Below are 20,298 nucleotides of genomic sequence, written 5' to 3'. Positions count from 1 at the left end.
TTTGGGCTCTATTAACCGATCGGAATAAGCGTACCATCCGGTCATGCTTTTATAGTTTTTGTAAGTTCTTGTTAGGCCTACGACCCTGGACTAGAAACTTTTGGATTAGTGAAAGATATGGCATTGTTGATCTATACTTGGCTGTCCAAAATCGGCTTTCTCGCTAAGTCCGATCTCTCTGCAAGAATAATTCCCTGTATGGGGCGATGGTGCCATAATCGTCTTCTTCTTATAAGTTATCTTTCTAATTTAGTTATATTTTCTCTTGTTATTTATGTATTATGTAGGATAAGTTTTTTGGTCGTTTTGCTAATTTCGTTTGCTTTTTCTTTTCTCCATTGGTTAATAATAATGATGAACACGGTGAATGCGAAACATGAGCGGCGGTCTATACTGTGTTTGTAAATATTTCTAGTTATCAATGCAACTTTACTTCGTCTGTTCTACTGATCTGTTAGTCTATTTTATTATACTGTTTTTTTTTTGTTATATTAGCTTTGTTGTGCTTGCCATTGTTGAGTTACGTGTACTTTTGTTTTTGCTTTGTTTATTAATTTTTCTCTGTACTCCACTGTTTATACTTTTGTATGTTTGTGGATAATAAATATTATTATTATTATTATTATTATTTTGCCCCTCTCTATCTCTCGCAAAATTTTCAGGCCAAATTTTATCAAAATTTAAATTTATTAACGAAATTACGCTTAATTTACTAATTAATTAATACTTTGTTTTTTAGTTATGTGTAAATTATTATTTAAATTTTTAATTAGTCTTTATTACCTTGATTTCATTATTTTTTATTTTTCAATTGATTTTATTTTATTAATCGATCAATAATTTATTAATTATTTTCATTTATTAACTACCTTCTCTTCTTTATAAGTAAAATTTAAAAAATCTCAAAATGATTATAACCGTTAGGTTGTTTGTATGAGATTTAATGTCCCTAAAATTTCTGCGCCCGCGGCAAATACCCCTTCTGTCCCTCCCCTAAAACCGTCTCTGCTTTCACGTCTGACCACAGCTTGAATCTCATCCCATATTTTTTTTTAAAGTTTCCATATGATGATTGTGATGATTTTAGACAATGCTTCTGCTGGTTCGAAAGATTTTTTTTTATCTATCGCTAACAAATTAATCACCTTTTGGAAAAAATCTATCAGTCTTAAAATTGGCGTGACATTAACACTTAAGTAATCATAGGCTTATGAAGTCTTTATTAAAGGTGTTTTTTACTGAATATTAAACATATTAATTGTTTCTAATTAAATTCTCAGCATAGCTGAACCAAATTGGATTAGCTTACCAAATTGCCAAGAATTTTTTGCGAGTTACTCTGATCAGTTCTGACCATTAATCGTTTGAGATATGGCTATCCCCTGGATTCTGGCCTTGAGTAAACATTCCTTGGAATAAAATGAACAAATTCAAAGCCCTGATTTTCACAGCTCTTGCCAATAGGAATGCAATTATGTGCCACTATAATCCTTATTATTGCCAAACTGGCATACAGCTCTTTGATTTTGTATGAAATTATCTTATTTTAGTAATGCCAAAAGTTCAATTTATGCACCAGACCAAAAGTTCAGTCAATTGAATTTATTCAGTAACGTCAGATATTTTACTTGGTTACAGATACTGAATAAATGTTCTTAATAGTTTATAAGACGTAAAATGTTCTCACTATTACGTAACTACTGAAAGAATTCAGTATCTAATTAAATCAGAATAAAACTCCTTTACCAACACTTGGCTTGAAACTGATATTAATCCTTTTTAGAAGAACAGATAGATCTTATTTGTTCAACGACTGAATAACAACTGAATAAATATTGAACATATTAATTGTTTTTAATTAAATTCTCAGCATGACTGAACCAAATTGGATTAGCTTACCAAATTGCCAAGAATTTCTTGCGAGGTACTCTGACCAGTTCGGACATAAAGTAAAAAGGCAGTGTCTACATTGCGGCAAGCAAATGAGTCGATCTGATTCAGATCAACAAAAACCTCTTCAGAATCCAAAGGAACAATTTCTTCAGGTAAACCCTAAAATAGAAAGTTAAGATCGATCAAAAGAAATGCAACAAATCAGTCGATTGAAATCTAATTAACAAATTCCTCTTTCCTCTTCAGATAAGCTAAAGTGAAAATAGAAAAGGAAAGCTAAAAAATAGAATTACTAAAAATGACAGCTGAAGTGAAAATGGAAAAGGAAAGCTAAATAGGAAATTACTAAAAATGAAAGCTAAAGTGAACATGGACATCTGGAAATAAATGCCAAATGAGGCGATCAGATTCAGATCAACAGAACCTCTTCAGAATCCAAAGGAACAATTTCTTCAGGTAAACCCTAAAATAGAAAGCTGATGTCAATGCAATAAATCAGTCAATTGAAATCCGATTAACAAATTCCTCTTTCCTCTTCAGGTAACCTAAAGTGAAAATGGAAAAGGAAAGCTAAAAATGACATTAATAAAAATGAAAGCTAAGTAAAAATGGAAAAGTAAAGCTAAAAAGGAAATTACTAAAAATAAAAGCTAAAGTGAAAATGGAAAAGGAAAGCTAAATAGGAAATTACTAGAAATGAAAGCTAAAGTGAACATGGACATCCTGAAATAAATGACGAGTGAGGCGATCAGATTCGGATCAAGCAGCAGTTCGTCAGAATATAAAACAAAAACATCTCTTCGGATAGGCTGCAAAATCAGAAATCTAAAATAAACGATAAACGTCGGTTAAGTTCAGCCAATAAAAACCTCGTCAGAATCTAAACAATAAATCTTGTTAGGTAAATTCATTTGAAAAAGCTAAAGTAAATAACAAACGAGTCGATGAACATCAGCAAAATCCGAATCAAAAGAGACAATATCTTCAGGTAAATCCTAAAAAGAAAGCTGGAAAAAACAGCACCATCAGGAATAAACAAAAGCTTATTTTCATTATTAAGTACAAAAGAAAATATTTGTAATTTAATCCCCTTTCAGTAAAGCACTAATGACACAGTAAGTTTTATTAATTTATATTGTTACTTGTATGTTTTTTTGCTATGACTGTTTATTTAATTTCTGTTCACTTTGGGTTTAATTTATTCTTTAATAGTGATTTCTGGTCTTTTAAGTTTGAATTTTAACAGCAATTTGTATCTGCTGATCTTAAGTTTAAAATAGCCAATGCTTTCCTTTGAAAAGCTTCTTTTTCGGAAAGTTTTTTTTTTAAATTAATTTTTTTTGGTTTTTGATTGCAAAAAGTTTCAAGTTTAAAGAAAAAATTAATTATTTCAAAATCAAAGTTTTTTTTTTCAAGATCAAATGTTCATCATAGTATTAAAACTAGTATAAAAGTAATAACATCAAAGTAAAAAATAAAAAAGTAACGACACATTCAAAGTAAACAAGGTATCAAAGTAACAATAAGCAACTTGCATAACTTACAGTCTTACACCGTAAATCGAAGTTGCTACGTAAATCACTAAGTCCAAGTATTGAAGTAAACAAAGTGTCAAAACAACAATAAGCAAGTTCCGTAGCTTAGAGCCATTTCCCCGGGTTGGGGGGGTTCAACTCCGGAAGCATAGTTATTTGGCCTTTTAACTTTTTAGAACAAAATGGCAATCTTGGAATTTTGACCGTAGGCCCTTTGAAAATTTCGTCGGGTCCATTTGAGCAAAAAGGGTATAAGGGAGAGGGGAGGAGGTTGGTTACCCTCTCATAGCTTTTGACTCTTAAAAGAGAACGAGATTACAAGTCAAATGAGCTGTTTTTAGAAAATGAGGAATTTCAGAAAAAGAACCAATAAAACATCAAAGCCTTATGGTCTTTATGACCTTTAGTTTTCTATTGTCTACAACTTAGTAACAGAAAAAAATTGATTAAAAAAAAAACTAAAATAATTTTTACAAAAGGGATAACCATTCACATGCAGTATATAGAGCTATCTTCCCATTTGCGCTGCAAAAGGGAAGATATTAGGGGGTTCGGTTTACTGCTAGGGAGTGGGCGGGGCTGGCTGTGCACAACCTTCCCATGGTGGCCCTGTTTTCACCAATCTTGGGGCACAACTAAAAAAAACAGTAAAACATCAAAACCTTATTGCCTTTATGACCTTAAGTTTTCTGTTGTATAAAACTTAGTAACAGAACAAAAAAATTAAAAAAAACTAAAATAACTTTACAAGAGAGATAACCATTCACAAGCAGTATATAGAGCTATCTTTCCATTTGCGCTGCAAATGGGAGGATATTAGGGGGTCGGGTTTAATGCTAGGGAGTAAGCGGGGCTGGCTATGCACAACCTTTCCGTGTTGGCCCTGTTTTCGCTATAATCTTCGTGCACAACTAAATAAAATAATAAAATATTAAAACCTTATTGACTTTATGACCTTTAGTTTTTATTGTCTACAACTTAGTAAAAGAAAAAAAAATGATTAAAAAAACTAAAATAGCTTTACATAAGAGATAACCATTCACAAGAAGTATATAGAGCTATCCTTTCATTTGTGCTGCAAATGGGAGGATATTAGGGGGTCGGGTTTAATGTTGGGGGGTGGGCGGGGCTGGCTGTGCACAACCTTCCCGTGGTGGCCCTGTTTTCACTAATCTTAGTGAACAGCCAAAAATAACAATAAAACATCAAGAACATATTGCCTTTATGATTTTTAGTTTTCTATTGTCTAAAACTTGGTAACAGAAAAAACTAATTACAAAAAACTAAAATAACTTTACATAAGAGATAACCTCTCACGAGCAGCAGGCTAGATAGAGCTATCCTGGCATTTGCGCTACAAATAACGAGGATATTAGGGGGTCAGATTTAGTGCTAGGGGGTGTGTGTCATTTGAGTCCCCTGCAAAGTTTATACGACCACATCTTCCGTAAAAACCCTATATGCTCCGAATAAGTTAGAGCCTTTTCCCCGGGCTTGGGGCGGTATGCATTTGGGAAAAGAAGGGTGTGTGGGGGGGATATAAGCCCTCCAATACCTTTTGACCCCTAAAAAGGTAACTAGGACTTTCAATTTCCAGTCAAATTAGCCGTTTCCGATGTTTATACAACCTCTCCGTGCATAAAAACCTTATAGGCCCCGGGGCATAACTTAAAACACTTTTACCGGGCTCTGGGGGTTTGTGTCAACCTCAGAGTTTGTATTATCTGATGTTTGCACAATTTTTAACAACATGGCTATCTCAAAATTTTTATCGGATGGGTTTGGGAAAAAACGGCGTGTGGGTGGGGGGTAATTGCAATTCGATCTCTTTTGACTCTTTAAAGTGAACTAGAACTTATCAATTTTCAATCAAATGAGCCCTCTCTGAAGTTTATATGACCATCCCTTTTATAACAACCCTATATGCCCCCAGGGTGTAACTTACAACGCCTTTCCCAGGGTACGGGGTGTTGCGTCGACCCCAGAATTTTAATATCTAAAGTTTGACCTATTTTTTTAAAAATAGTCATCTTAAAATTTTTATCGCATGGGTTTGGGGTAAAAAAGGTGTAGAGGAGGAAGGAGCTAGTTGCCCTCCGATCTCTTTGGACTCTAAGAAAGTGAACTAGAACTTTTAATTTCCAATCAAATGAACCCTTTCTGAGGTTTATACGCGCATCCCTTCTATAAGAACCATATATGCCCCCAGGGCATAACTTACAACGCCTGCCCCCGGCCCTGGGGGGATGTGTCGACACCTGATTTTTTGTTATCTGACCTTGGAACTATTTTTTGCCAAAATTTCAATCAAAAATTTTTATACGGTGTATTTGGGGAAAAAAAGGGCGTGGAGGGAGGAGGCTAATTACCCTCCGATCACTTTTGATTCTTAAAATTGAACTAAAACTTTCAATTTCCAATCAAATGAGCCCTCTCTGAAGTTTATAAGAGCATCCCTTCCATAAGAACCTTATCCATCTCCAGGACATAACTTACAACGCCTGCTCCCAGGCCTTCGGGGGTTGTGTCGACATCGAAGTTTTTTGTATGATTTTTGAACTATTTTTAACAAAATGGCTACCTCAACATTATTGTGGGATGTATTTGGGGGAAAAGGCATGGGGGGGGGCTAGTTGCCCTCCAATTACTTTTGACTTATAAAAAGTGAACTAGTACTTTTTATTTCCAATCAAATGAGCCCTCTCAGAAGTTTATTTCCAATCAAATGGGCCCTGGGGGGTTGTGTCGACCCCGAAGTTTTTGTTATATGATCATTGAACTATTTTTAACCAAATGGGTACCTCAAGATTTTTATCGGGTGCATTCGGGGAAAAAGGGCGTGGAGGGAAGGCCGCTGCCCTCCGATCGCTTTCGACTCTTAAAAAGTGAACTAGAACTTTCAATTTCCAATCGACTGAGCCCTCTATCAAGTTTATATGAGCATTGCTTCTATAAGAACCTTATTTGCCCCCACGGTATAACTTACAACGCCTGCCCTGGGGGGCTGTGTCGACCCCCGAGTTTTGGTTATATGATCTTTGAACTATTTTTAACCAAATGGCTACTACAAAATTTTATCCGATGTATTTGGGAAAAAAGGGCGTGGGAGGGCTAGTTGCCCTCCAATCTCTTCTGACTCTTAAAAAGTGAACTAGAACTTTGAATTTCCAATCAAATGAACCCTCTCTTAAGTTTATACGAGCATCCCTTCTATAAGGATTATATTTGCCCCCAGGGCATAGCTTACAATGCCTGCCCCCGGAAGCTGGGGGGAGGGGTGTCAACCCTGGAATTTTTGTTATATGATCTTTTAACTATTTTTAAAAAAATGGCCACTTCAAAATTTTTACCGGATGTATTTGGGGAAAAAGGGCGTGGAAGGGGGGCTAATTGCCCTCCGGTCACTCTTCAAAAGGGTACTAGAACTCTCAATTCATAATAAAAAGAGTCCCCTTTGAAGTTTATACGACAACCCCTTCCATGTGAAATGCCTCTGAGAAAAAAAAAATTATAAAACGTTGGAGCCGTAAGGCCTTTACTATAGGCTATGCTATAGCGTTGCCTCTAACAGCTATCGTGGCCCTCAAAAATGAACGCTAAATTGTGCTATTTTTACAATCACAAGAGAAATAGATAAAGAGGAAAAAAACGGCACTTGTTAAATACACTCACAAAATATGCCACGAATGAGTTGACAAATCTGTTGGTACGACACTTAACGGGTTGTAGTTGACTCTGATGCCTAGTAATCCTGCTGATCTGAACAGACGGTGTAAGAATAGATCGTTGCTTCTCGTCCGCGAATAGTGTTTTCACAAATTTCATTATTAAATCATGTCTTCGAGCGAATAATCAAAGGCAAGTTCAAGCGTTCAAGAGCCCTTTCGTAGCTGCTGAAGCGGGGTCCAACTACCATCTTAATAGGAAGTTTTTAAGCATCTTTTAGTTCTGCTGACATGCGATCAATGTTCTGGGTTTGGGGACCCCAAACGGGACAACAATACTCAAGGATAGGCCTAATGTAAATTGAATACGCCAGTAAGGGTTGGCAATCCAAGATGCCTGACCTGTGCATACTTGTTAAACTCTGGATTGGGTAGTGACCTTTGCATGCAATACTGTCTACATGCAGCTTAAACGAGCAATCACCAGTAAATGTTACACCTAGGATTGTTGCAGACGAAACGGTTGGAAACGGCATATCTGGAGTTATAATGCCCCGCTTGATTGGACTGAACCGTAGAGCTTTTTATTTCTGTTCTTTCACTTGCAGGTCATTTGATTGACACTGGGTGATGAAGTCGATGAAGAGAGTAGAGCCAAACTGGTGTTTTGATACCACATTCAAGGCTGTGTACTTGAGAAGAGCAGACAAGTCGTCAACGAACTTAAAACACTCTTCGAATTCAGCTAGGATTCGTTTGATGACGGCAAGGAATGAACGAGGCACTAGTTTCGTTGCTTGGGGGCTGCCGAATGTTAGTCTTGGCCACTCAGAGCAGTTATCTTCGGCAAACAAAGGATAAAATGATTGTAGTCTCCTCCATAGAAATTCTGTCACTATTACTAGTACTAGTGTTTGATTTTTAGCTCCCATCTCAGTCAGATTTGTTAATGCCTTCAGGTGTATGACAAGGCCGAATACTTTTCTACAGTCTACAAAAAGTAAATAAACAATGCTGTTAGAAGTGTCCAGCCACTTGACGATTAAGTAGTACATTCACACTAAATATACTGCCGTGCTACTGCCTCGTATGCAACCATATTGGTACGGTTCTATCGAAGGCACAATTTGTTGTTACAAAGAGCGACGGATAAAACTCTAAGACGTTAAGCTATATAATTTAGGTCCGTCTTTTGCCAGCCTCCATCTGAAAAGAGGAGGGGTTTACTAAAATGGAAGATTTCTAAAAGCCAAAAATGACGAGAAACAGAACGCCTGAATCGTGACTAGGCTATACTTTCCTATTAAGACAGTGCCAAAAGTGTCATATTATATGTTTTCATTAGCACAGTCTTCATGTATGTCCCATCAGTAGAAAACTATTATCCTAGTAAAGACATAGGTGCCATTACTGAAGGATGGAAAGAGGGTGGAAAAATCCGACCTATTAATCTGAACATGTAAGCTTTAATCGACGTTTTTCCTTTATTAATCATCCAAATGCTTGAAACATTTAACAAAATGTCGAATCCTTATAATTCAGTCCCCCCTCCAAATCAGTTAGCAGAATGTAGAGTAAAATAATACATACAAAAAAGCCAGTTAGTGAAAATTCGAGTCTTCTATCCGATTGGCTTGAGTCGTGATTTTTAAACAAAAAACTGTTGATTTTCACTTACATTTGTGTGCCACCATTTGATATTTGCGAAGCCAGAGACAAAAGAAAAAAAATATACCCACTTAGAACCTAAATGTGGCCTACAAAATTTTCGTTTGAATCAACATTGTTCGTCGAATCAGCTTTTCACAGATAAATTTTGCAGACGATATTCTTCACATATTCAGCTCGTTATCAATATTTGAACCAAACTATGAACCATTTAGATGCAATACGCTTATTTTCTCATTTAACAAATCAAAGGCTCAACTTCTTCTTGTCAACGGTCAAATAGCAATATTTCAAGTGACCTAACTGTCAATATCGGAGATTTAAGGATGAAGCTTTGCAAGTCATTTGCCTTCCCTGATCTCCTTATTTCAACCATGTTGAATGTCAATATGGTCATGTCAATGTCAACATGGTCATCTCCGATTTAAAGCTTCTGTTCCCGTCTTCGGGCATCGTACGAATTACTTAATACCAACCATTTTAGTTGTTTCTTGCTTACCAGGCTTCATAATGTTACTGTACCCCCTCATCTCTCAATCCTGGCATTTTCAAAGCACCAGATGAGAAGGCCATAAGAAGTATATTCCATAGATATTCACAGTCTCTCTAACAAATCCCCGCGCAGAATAGAAATAGCAACACATACAAGAAGTACCATATTGCAGACACTTTCCCATTATTTGAGAAATTATTAGAAATTCAAAGATGATATCACTTAAGCCGACCATTAGAGGAATCGTGTAAATTTATAATTTTTTGCTGAAGTATATTTCATTGTTATCATTTTTTTCTCATTTTTTTAAGCAAGCGTGTGTTATACTTTTCTCCGATAGGAAATAATTCAATAATAATAAATATAATATTTGCAAAAAATAAGACAAGTCTGCTCCTGAAGGCATCAATTTCCACTTCTCAGCCAACGGTAGGAAAATCTCAATCTTTAGTATGGGGGGGAGGAGAGGAAATTCCTAGATCAATTACCCTTAACAACTTATGCCAGAGTGAATCCATTGGGTATACTATAGACAAGGTAGTTGAAATATCTCAATATCTCTAAAATCCCAAAGTTGATTAAAAGTCGAAAAGTGGAGAATAAAAGCAGGAATAAAATTAGCAAAAAGAGCAAAGCTCATAAAACATCCCAAATCCTGCAAGATGTACCTCATAGAAAGCTACTGAAAGATATACCTTGCGGGTTCTAGTTACTTATTACAGTTTCAAACAGTTCGTTGTAGCGAACTGTAAGTAATGAGCGACTCGGCCCAATAGTGACCGAAACTTTAAAAAACAGAATTTGATGACCATAGACGCATCAAAAGAATTGGCTTTTCATGCTCATTCCAAATATATAAGATTAATTAATTTTAATGTTACTCACCAAAAGCTACGAGGCCGAAAAATTTTTCCTGGTTTTCGAAATAAGGGGGGGGGAACATTTAGGAAATGTTCCCCCAAAAGTCAAGAAATCATACTAAAAATTGCACCATTAGATTCAGGGTATCAGAAAACCTTACTTTAGAAGCTTCAAGCTCCCATCTGCAAAAATGCGGAATGCAATTTTTATTTGGCGCGTTTATTTTTTTTTTTATTTTCCCAAGGGGGATCACACCAAGCCTATGGTACGAGAAGATTGGGAGAAGGCTCATTTGAACGAAAATAAAAAGTTTTAATGCCTTTTTTCAGTGACCGAAAAAATTTTCGGTCACTTACACGCTTTTTTCTCCAAAGTCATCCAATTTCATGAAGATCCAATCACTCCTTCGTAAGTTAAAAATACGTCATTTTTCTATTTTTTCAGAATTAACCCCCCCCCAATAGAGCAGATCCGTTCCAATTATATAAATCACGTATCTAAGACTTCTGCTTATTTTTCCCACCAAGTTTCATCCCGATCCCTCCAATCTAAGCGTTTTCCATGATTTTAGGTTCCCCCATCCCAAAGTCCCCCCAATGTCACCAGATCCGGTCGGGATTTCAAATAAGAGCTTTCAGACACGATGTCCTTCTAAATATCAAATTTCATTGGGATCCGATCACCCGTTCGTAAGTTAAAAGTACCTCATTTTTTCTAATTTTCAGAATTACCCCCCCCCCCCAAACTATCCCAAATAGAGCGGATCCATTCCGATTATATCAATCAGGTATCTACGACTTGTGCTTATTTTTCCCACCAAGTTTCATCCCGATCCCTCCACTCTAAGTGTTTTCCAAGATTTTAGGTTTCCCCCTCCCAACTCCCCCCTAATGTCACCAGATCCGGTCGAGATTTAAAATAAGACCTCTGAGACACGATATCCTTCCAATCATCAACTCCCCCCCCCAGAAGGTCAAATCGGGAAAAACGACTATTTCCAATTTAACCTGTTCGTGTCCCTGATACGCCTGCCAAATTTCATCGTCCTAGCTTACCGGGAAGTGCCTAAAGTTGCAAAACCGGGACCGACAGACCGACAAAATTTGCGATTGCTATATGTCACTTGGTTAATACCAAGTGCCATAAAAACTGTTCAAAGCTGGACATTGAAATATCTTACCTCCGATTTTCCACTAAAGGTTACCATTCCAAGATGAGACAAAATCAGTCTTGCAGCTTGAAAGTCTGTACATGGCAGAGGGGGCTGGCACTGCTTCCTCTCCTATGATGAAAGGGACACTTATCAGTTACTCGACAAACATTATTACCGAAGCTTATAAATACAACTAATTTAATGTGCGAACACAATCTATTATCACCCTAAAAGAACACGATTTGAATGAAAGCCCAGTCGACCACGCTCCAGTGCCATTCAGTTAAATCCCCGGCAGCGCCAAAATCGCTTTCCTAAACCATCGTGACCAAGTTACCTAAATTCCACTATTAATTAATTTTATGCAAGATTTTATGCATAAAACTACGAAAACTGGAGCAGCTTTTAAAAAAAATGAATGTTTTTTCATTATTTATGACAAAAGATATAGTTATATTCTAAAATGTTTGCAGCTGCCAGCTTGCAGTTTGCAGTACAGTTGCCACCTCAGGTCAAAACTGCTCCGCACTCTCCTCTTCCATACCACTCTGCTCAAAGCTTCACTCTTCATTCCCTCCCATGAAGTCAAAAGTTTCTTTAAATCTTCTTTTTATTACCTCTTCCCACTACATTTGAGATGTCCTATTTTTTGTTAGCTGAAGTCTCGTTCCACTCCAATCACTTTTGAATCTTAAAAACTACTAGACACTTTCAATTTATGACCGAATGAGCCCCCTCCAAAGTTCATACGACAACTCCTATCTTATGAAATGGCCAAATTATGAAATGTGAAAAAATGAATAAACGATACACATAACTCACTTCACTCTTCACTTTGACAGCGCTATAGTGGCCCCTATAATGACATTGATTGCGACAAGAAAATAAAAAAAAATATTATTTGTAATAATAATTCTTTAACAACAATAATCATATATTTTCAAATTTGCAAAGATAGTAGATTTTTGATAATTTATGACACTCAGGACTAGACGGGTCTGATCCTTCAGAGCTTCTAGGTCGTTAATCTTCGCGTAAAAAGTTAAGTCACAAAGTTCTCTCTTCTGTAATAAAAGTAGACAGTTCTTCTATGAAAACCCTATCTGCAACATCTCTTAGTCTATTAAATATCATTGGGCAAGCCATTTGCTTCTAGCCAAAATTAAGCTAATGTATTTATAAATAAACCACTCACTCTTATAACTTTTATTGAAAAGTGTTTTAATTAGAGCTTTAACAATTAGTTTGTTTCTTGTGCTAATTTATTGTAAGTGCAATAGGGTTAATATCTTGATTTTTTCCAAACCTTGAAAATTTTCGTAATGATATGTTAAGTTCTCAGTGGCAACCCTGCCAAAAAAGGACTAACTCGGCTAAACCGGCTTCATCGATTTTTATATCATTTGTTGGCTAATCAATAATCTCTATTTAGGACAGTTTTTAAAGATATTAATTAAAAGAGAGCTCCCTGGGTTCATAATAAATAAATATATTTTTAGTTTCTATGACAACAAGGCAAATTATTCAAAATATGTATTCGCGCAGATGTCATTCAGGCTACTACTACTGCTACTAATAACTCACAGCAGCACCAAGCCGCCTGACAGGGTTTCGGCTGCAGATCAAATTGACAGCGTTACTAATACTGCATTTCCTAGTGGCCACTGAATATAGGGGTGATCGTCAAATAAGTGGAAAAGCCCAGACACCCATGTCTTTTGAGTGAATTGTTATTCCGACAGTTATTGAGAATATCATACCAATTAAAAAATGATACGGCAATTGCTGTGCGAGGTGATGTTGTCATTCGCTGCTACTTTTGTTCGGTTTATACTTTTATGTTCTAGAAAATATTTCCTCAAATTTAAAAGTAAATATAATTTTTTTAAATTCGTTTCATGTCCAAAATCAGATGAATCATTTATACTTTTAAGTTCTACATTATTTATTTCAAAGAGTGCGTGCAAAAAGAGACATCCCATGCCTATCATGCGTGCCAGAAAATGTTTGCACAGATTTCCAAGGCCTAATCAAGACTTATATGAACAGATTATTAATCGTTCACAGTAGACACACTTACATTTGACTCCAACGCTCGTCGCTCAATTTCATGTTTCTCATAGAGAGTTTGCTGCTCAACTAATCGATTTAATATATCGAAATCTTCTATATCTTGTACAACTGTCTCGCAACTAGGGATGGACTTGTCGACCAGGAACTCAGGAGCTAGATCGCAAACTTCGGGAAAGCACCTTGGAGTTGTTTCAATGGGAGGAAGATCATTTGTCAGGGGCAATGGAAGGCCAGGGTTGGGAGGAGGTCCTCTTAGAGCACTGCTATGTCTCGAAAGCTGGCGGTGCTGCATTGTCCAAACGAATCTTCCACGAGGATTCCGCAAAACCAAAGTGACAGTTGGCTGAGGATCTTAAATAAAAGGATATTAATTGTAAAATAATGGTGAAATGAATATATATATATATATATATATATATATATATATATATATATATATATATATATATATATATATATATATATATATATATATATATATATATATATATATATAATTTGTGGTAATATGATAGCATAAAAGTGTGGAAAAAAGAGGAAGAAGAAAAACAAAGGTAAATATTCTTATTATTGTAATAAGTATAAGACAAAAAGCTGTAAAACCAAACATAAATTTTAGATCATTTAATACATAGTTTCTTTTTGTTAAGAAAAAAAGAGAAAGAAAAATTCCTGAAAAGCAGATTAAACTAAAGTCTGAACTCTAAGTACCTTATTAAAAAATTACTGTTTATTTCACTTTAAATGAAATTGGAGGAATGAATAATAATAATAAAAACAGGCTATCAAAATAAAAAAAAAATATAAAAATAATAGTAATTTATTGGCACCCGCTCGTACATAGAAAGAAGAAAATTGTAGTGAAAAATAAGGAAAAAAGAAAAGGAAACCCTAGAAAAAAAGTCATTACGTCATTTGCACTCATTTAATGTGTGAACAGGTAGAAACAGAAAAAAAGTCAATTGCTCTTTTTACGACTGTAGATCTAGAAGATGGTAACATTTCAATTGGGTTGTACCGTGGTGTGCAAAACCAAAACGCAAGTATTTCTCTCACGGATTGGGTATCTTAGCCAAAACTTTAAGTATTTGCAATAAATAGACCGAAGTTATGATCTATCAATTTGGGCTAATCAATCTCATAAAGGCGATACGTAGACAACGTGTAGATTGGCATACAAATATAATCTAGCCAAACTATTCCTATTCTCGGCATATTTTAAAGAAATAAGTTTGCAGTGGGTCGCAAGTATGGTCTTCGTAATATATTCAACTGTAAGCTGACAAGTGATTCTAATAGTCTGACCATAGGTTATAATCTCTTCATTGAATTACTTGGGAAGACTCGGGTTGGTTCAACGAAAATAGGCTTTGATGATTTGCTTATACCTTTGGATACCCCGGTGTTCAACTGTTAGAAGGTTTTCAAATTACTTGGGAAAACTCGAGTTTGTTCGACCAAAACAAGCTTTGATAATTTGCTTATACTTTTAGATACCCCGGCTCTGAATTTTGAGAACTCAGTCTTCTGAGAGTTGAAGCCGAGACCAATACTTTTACAACCTCTTTACATGTATTCATTATTCTCTTGTAGCGATAAAAGACTGCAATTCAACATGAACAAATCATCTACATACGAGAAAAGACTCAGGTGGCGAGGATTGACATTAAATTCTCCTGCAATTTTCATACTTACAATAGATTGTCAACATTTTAAATGATACAGGACTCAGGACAAACCACGAATAACCATAATGAGACCACTAAGTTCTCCATGAGCCATCCGAATTCTCACACAACTTGACGAGTACCCTTGAAACAAGAGCGGTACTTAGTGTGCATTAAAATTATACTCAAGTAGTTACAAGGAAATCTTAGACTGCAATAACGAGTCAAAAGCAGCTGAAACATCTGCACTACGCATCAATCGGGGAAGACCCAGAATCCTTTCCTTTTTTAATTTTATTTAGTAGTCTCCGTACAAATGCACTAAAGAGATTTAGATGGAAACAGAATTGTCAGTAGTCGAGCCTGGATTTATCAGAGATTTCAGGAAGAAGTGGTGACTCCAAAATATTACTCAATTAGACACAGTAATTAGCCTATACCCAGGTACCATCAAGACCCGGTGCTTTTCTAAGTTTCAAATTTCTTGCAATCTACATTACTCCCGACTCTGAAATGATAAACTATTTCCCTCTCTCAAAACGGACTTAATTTTTTTATGTTAAATACTTATCATTAGCCACTTCCAATTTCAAATATTTTGAGCCAAATACTGCTGAATAATGTTTCACCGATTCATTCTTCGGAATGTCAACAGCTCAGGTCTGAGCGGTAGCATGGAGCTTCTTATTAAATCACCAAATCACCTTGCCGTCCAAGCCGTTCGGAATTGTGCGCTGGATTTAAAATCCAGTCCGAGAGAGCGAGGGCTCGAATCCTAGTCTACCCAATTGTTTGATTTGGGACGGGGCTCAGTGGCGTGACTCTGTAAGCACAACCAGAGTCGACCCAGCTCTTAATGGGTACCTGGATAAATCTGGGGAAGGTAAACAGGAAGGGCATGTGAAAGAACAGGATAGTTGGCCCCCTATACACTTCCTAGATGAAGGGCCAAGAAACAGAGATCAGCCCTGTTACCTCAAATTTAGATGAAGTCTTATGCTAAATGTAACTTAAATAAAACTCTAGACCTAGGCTTTCCAGCCTTCTCCAAGATTCTACAACAAAACTTAACATGTTTTCTATTATTTGTAAACTACGGACTCTTGTCCCAACAAGCTTTTAAAATATAAAATTCATTATGTTTTAACCCAAGAAGTAGCTAATCCCCATCTTGATGTGCCCCACTTCAAGTGTTAACTGGCAATCCTTTTAACAAAAATTTCAAGACGACGTGGCTTTGAGGTAAGCCGACTTTCAAGTCCTTTGTAGAATTGTGGAAATATACCTTGGTGGTTACCAAGGGGCTCTTCAAGTAGAGATAGAATAGTGCCACTTTCGGTAGCAAAATAACGAAAGTCTTTTGGGGAAACTGAAGAGCCACATCTGGCCGCAAGAGTCTCTTCATTCAGTAAGGAGCCAATATGACTAGCACCAAGAACACTGGGGAAGTAATCGACCTGAAAGAGATAAAAAAAGACATATAAGTTGGAAGTAGCATGCCCTAAAAACAAGAGCTAAGAGCTCAAATGGCACTTGTGAAGAGGTCGGAAGAGCCAAGAGACAAGAGCTCATATAGTATGAGCTACGGCAAAATTCTAAGAATCAATAAATTGCTTTAAAAGGAAAATCAGAGGCTTAATGCCGGTCGGGATTTAAAATAAGAGCTCTGAATTACGAGGTCCTTCTAAATATCAAAATTCATTAAGATCCGATCACCCATTCGTAAGTTAAAAATACCTCAATTTTTCTAATTTTTCCTCTCCCTTCATTCACCCCCCGATGGTCGAATCGGAGAAAACGACTTTGTCAAGTCAATTTGTGCAGTTCCCTGACACACCTACTAATTTTCATCGTCCTAGCACGTCAAGAAGAACCAAACGCGCCGATGCACTGAACCCCAACCCCTTACTCCCCCAAAGAGAGCGGATCCAGTCGGGCTACGTCAATCACGTATCTACGAAACTTACAAGCGTTTTCAAAGATTTCCGGTTTCCCCTCCAACTCCCTCCAATAACAACACATCTGGTCGGGATTCGAAATAAGAGCTCTGAGACATGAGTTCCTTCTAAATATCAAATTTCATTAAGATCCGGTCACCCGTTCTTAAGTTAAAAATTTTTCTAAATTTTTCTGAAAAATTTTCCTCAATTTTTCTAATTTTTCCAAATTAACAACCCCCAGCTCCCCTAAAGAGAACGGATCCCTCCCAATTATGTTAATCACATATCTATAACTTGTGCTTATTCTTCCCATCAAGTTTCATCCCGATCTTTCCACTCTAAGCGTTTTCCAAGATTTCCGGTTTCGCCCTCCAGCTCCCCCCAATGTCACCAGCTCTGGTCGGGATTTAAAAAGAGAGTTCTAAAGCACAAGATCCTTCTAAAGATCAAATTTTATTAAGATCTTATCACCCGTTCGTAAGTTAGAAATACCTCATTTTTTCTAATTTTTCCGAATTACCCCCCCCCCCCCCAACTCCACCAAAGAGGGCGGATCCGGTCCGGTTATTTCCGTCACATATCTTGGACATGTGCTTATTCTTCCCACCAAGTTTCATCCTGATCTTTCCGCTTTAAGCGTTTTCCAAGATTTACGGCCCCCCCCCAATGACACTGGATCCGGTCGGGATTTAAAATAAGAGATCTGAGTTACGAGGTCCTTCTAAATATGAGATTTCACTAAGATCCGATCACTCCTTCGTAAGTTAAAAATACCTCATTTTTCAATTTTTTTAGAATTACCCCCTCCCCCAGCTCCCCCAAAGAGATCGGATTCGTTCGGGTTATGTCAATCACGTATCTAGGACTTGCGCTTATTTTTACCACCAAGTTTCATCCCGATCTCTCCACTCTAAGCGTTTTCCAAGATTTTAGCCCCCCCCCGAAAAAAAAATCCCCACAATGTCTCCGGATCCGGCCAGGATTTAAAATAAGAGCTCTGAGACACGATATCCTACCAAACATCAAATTTCATTAAGATCCGATCACCCGTTCGTAAGTTAAAAATAACACATTTTTTCTAATTTTTCCGATTTAACCATCCCCCCACTCCCCCCAGATGGTCGAATCGAGTAAATGACAATTTCTAATTTAATCTGGTCTGGTTTCTGATATGCCTGACGAATTTCATCGTCCTAGCTTACCTGGAAGTGCCTAAAGTAGCAAAACCGGGACAGACAGACTGACAGCGCGACAGAATTTGCGATCGCTATATGTCACTTGGTAGATACCAAGTGCCATAAAAACAAATAAAAGAGTTATATTTCACAAGCGTTTTCCTACTTATTTTTAGTACACGATGAAATAAAGTAAATTTTGGAAGTTCTAGATTCAGACTTGCTATAGGGTCTTAAAGTAAGATAAAATCACTAGAATTTTTTTTTCAATTTTTACTTTCTTATTTTTCACATATTGGAAAAGACCTCTTTACCGGGACAGATTTTGGATATGTATATTTCTCGAAAACTTAAGGTGACAGCTAAAACCTACTTTAAATAATAAAGATCCTTAAGGTATCATTTCACCTTTACAATAATTTCCTAATGTGGAGCGTTTCTAATTGGTAACCTACACGTTACTGAAAGTTATATATCTGGAATTAGACAAAAATTCAATTGGTTTCTATTAATTAGAGTATACTGCAGAATATTCAGAAAAAATCTATAAAATGAAAATTCACCATTTCGAAATAGGTCCCAAAAATATTTTAATTTTTTAAACCACTTTGGCTTACCACAATATTATGGTAGCGCAATAGCGCTGCCTATGTAAAGAGCGGTGTGGGCACAATGTATTTTTTTTTTTTTAATCTTAGGCCATGGCATTTCGTATCGAAGAACTTGTCGTAGAAACTTCGAAAACGGCTCATTCGATTAGAAATTGAAACGGCTAGTGCCCTTTTTAATAGTCGAAAGTGATTGGAGGGCAAATAACCCCCCTCCAATGCCCACCATTCCCCCAAACCAATCAAATCAAAATTTCGAGACAGCCATTTTGTTTAACGTAGTTGAAAGGTCCGGAAAACAAGCACCCCCGCCAGCCCTCAGCGCAAGGATTATAAGTTATGCCCTGGTGCGTTTAAGGTTTATATAAAAAGGGTGATCGTATAAACTTAGAATGGGCTCATTGGATTGGTAATCAAATAAGTTCTAGTGTCTTCTTTAAGACTCAGAGTGATCGGAGGGTGGATACCCCACACCTCGTATTTTCCCGAAATGCATCTGATAGAAATTTTGAGATTGCCATTTGTTGTCGTAGAAAATTCTAAAAAGATTCATTCGATTGGAAATTGAAGGGGCTATACCCCTTTTAACAGTTGAAAGTGACTAGAGGGCAACTAACGCCCCTACCACGCCCACCATTTCCCTAAACACATCCGATCAAAACTTTGAGATAGCCATTTTGTTCAATGTAGTTAAGAATCTCGGTATTATGTCACCGTATAGACTTCAGAGAGGGCTCATTGGATTGGTAATCGGAAGTTCTATTTCCCTTTTAAAGAATCAAAGTGATCGAAGGATCGATACCCCCCCACACCCATTATTTTCCTAATATGCATCTGATATAAATTTTGAGATTGTCATTTCTTGTCGTAGAAACTTCTAAAAAGGCTCATTCAGTTGAAAATTGAAGGGGCTAGTGCCTCCTTTAATAGTGAAAAGTGATTAGAGGGCAACTAAACTCCCTACCACGCCCACAACTTCCCGAAACATATCAACTTAAAATTTTTAGATAACCATTTTGTTCATCATAGTTAAAACACATCTAATCAAAATTTCGAGATAGCCATTTTGTTCAGCGTAGTCGAAGGATCTGCGAATTATGTCCTTGAGGATGACCCCTCCCCCTACAGCCTTCAGTGCAAGGATTGTAAGCTATGCCCCGAGGGCATATAAGGGTATCATGGAAAGGGTGATCGTACAAACTCCGGAGGGGTTCATTGGATTGCAAATAAAATGTTCTAGTTCCCTTTTTAGGAGTCAAAGTGATCTGGGGCACCCGCTCCCCCCACAGCCTTCATCGCAAGGATTGTAAGTTATGCCCCGAGGGCATATACGATTATTATGAAAGAGTGGACGTAAAAGCTCCGGAGGGGTTTATTAGATTGCAAATCAGATGTTCTAGTTCTCCTTTTAGGAGTTAAAGAGATCGGGGGTGTCCACTCCCTCCCCCCTACGTTATATTTTCCACAAAAGCATCCGATGAAAATTTCGCAATAGCCATTGGTTCAAAAATAGTCCAAAGATCATATAATAGGGCTTTGAGATGGGCAGAATAAACCAGAGTTTGGG

At 36.9% G+C, this 20,298-nt stretch overlaps 1 protein-coding gene across 2 annotated transcripts in view; it reads right to left on the bottom strand.

Annotated features, from left to right (window-relative positions):
• Nucleotides 1–20,298, bottom strand: part of LOC136031418 (ral GTPase-activating protein subunit beta-like) — a 192,096-nt gene that overhangs the window by 25,552 nt on the left and 146,246 nt on the right. The window contains exons 18-21 of one of the 2 annotated variants that reach the window (XM_065710984.1): nt 16,294–16,465; nt 13,349–13,692; nt 11,296–11,397; nt 1,900–2,052 (exon numbers count right to left, since the gene is read on the bottom strand). In XM_065710984.1, the coding sequence (XP_065567056.1) occupies nt 1,900–2,052; nt 11,296–11,397; nt 13,349–13,692; nt 16,294–16,465 (771 nt within the window). Of the gene's footprint in view, nt 1–1,899; nt 2,053–2,287; nt 2,357–11,295; nt 11,398–13,348; nt 13,693–16,293; nt 16,466–20,298 lie in introns of those variants that run through there. The other variant, XM_065710985.1, reaches the window with a different exon arrangement.

The sequence above is a fragment of the Artemia franciscana genome, chromosome 9, assembly GCF_032884065.1.
Source record: "Artemia franciscana chromosome 9, ASM3288406v1, whole genome shotgun sequence".
NCBI classification, from domain to species: domain Eukaryota; kingdom Metazoa; phylum Arthropoda; class Branchiopoda; order Anostraca; family Artemiidae; genus Artemia; species Artemia franciscana.
This window is presented reverse-complemented; position numbering and strand designations above follow the sequence as displayed.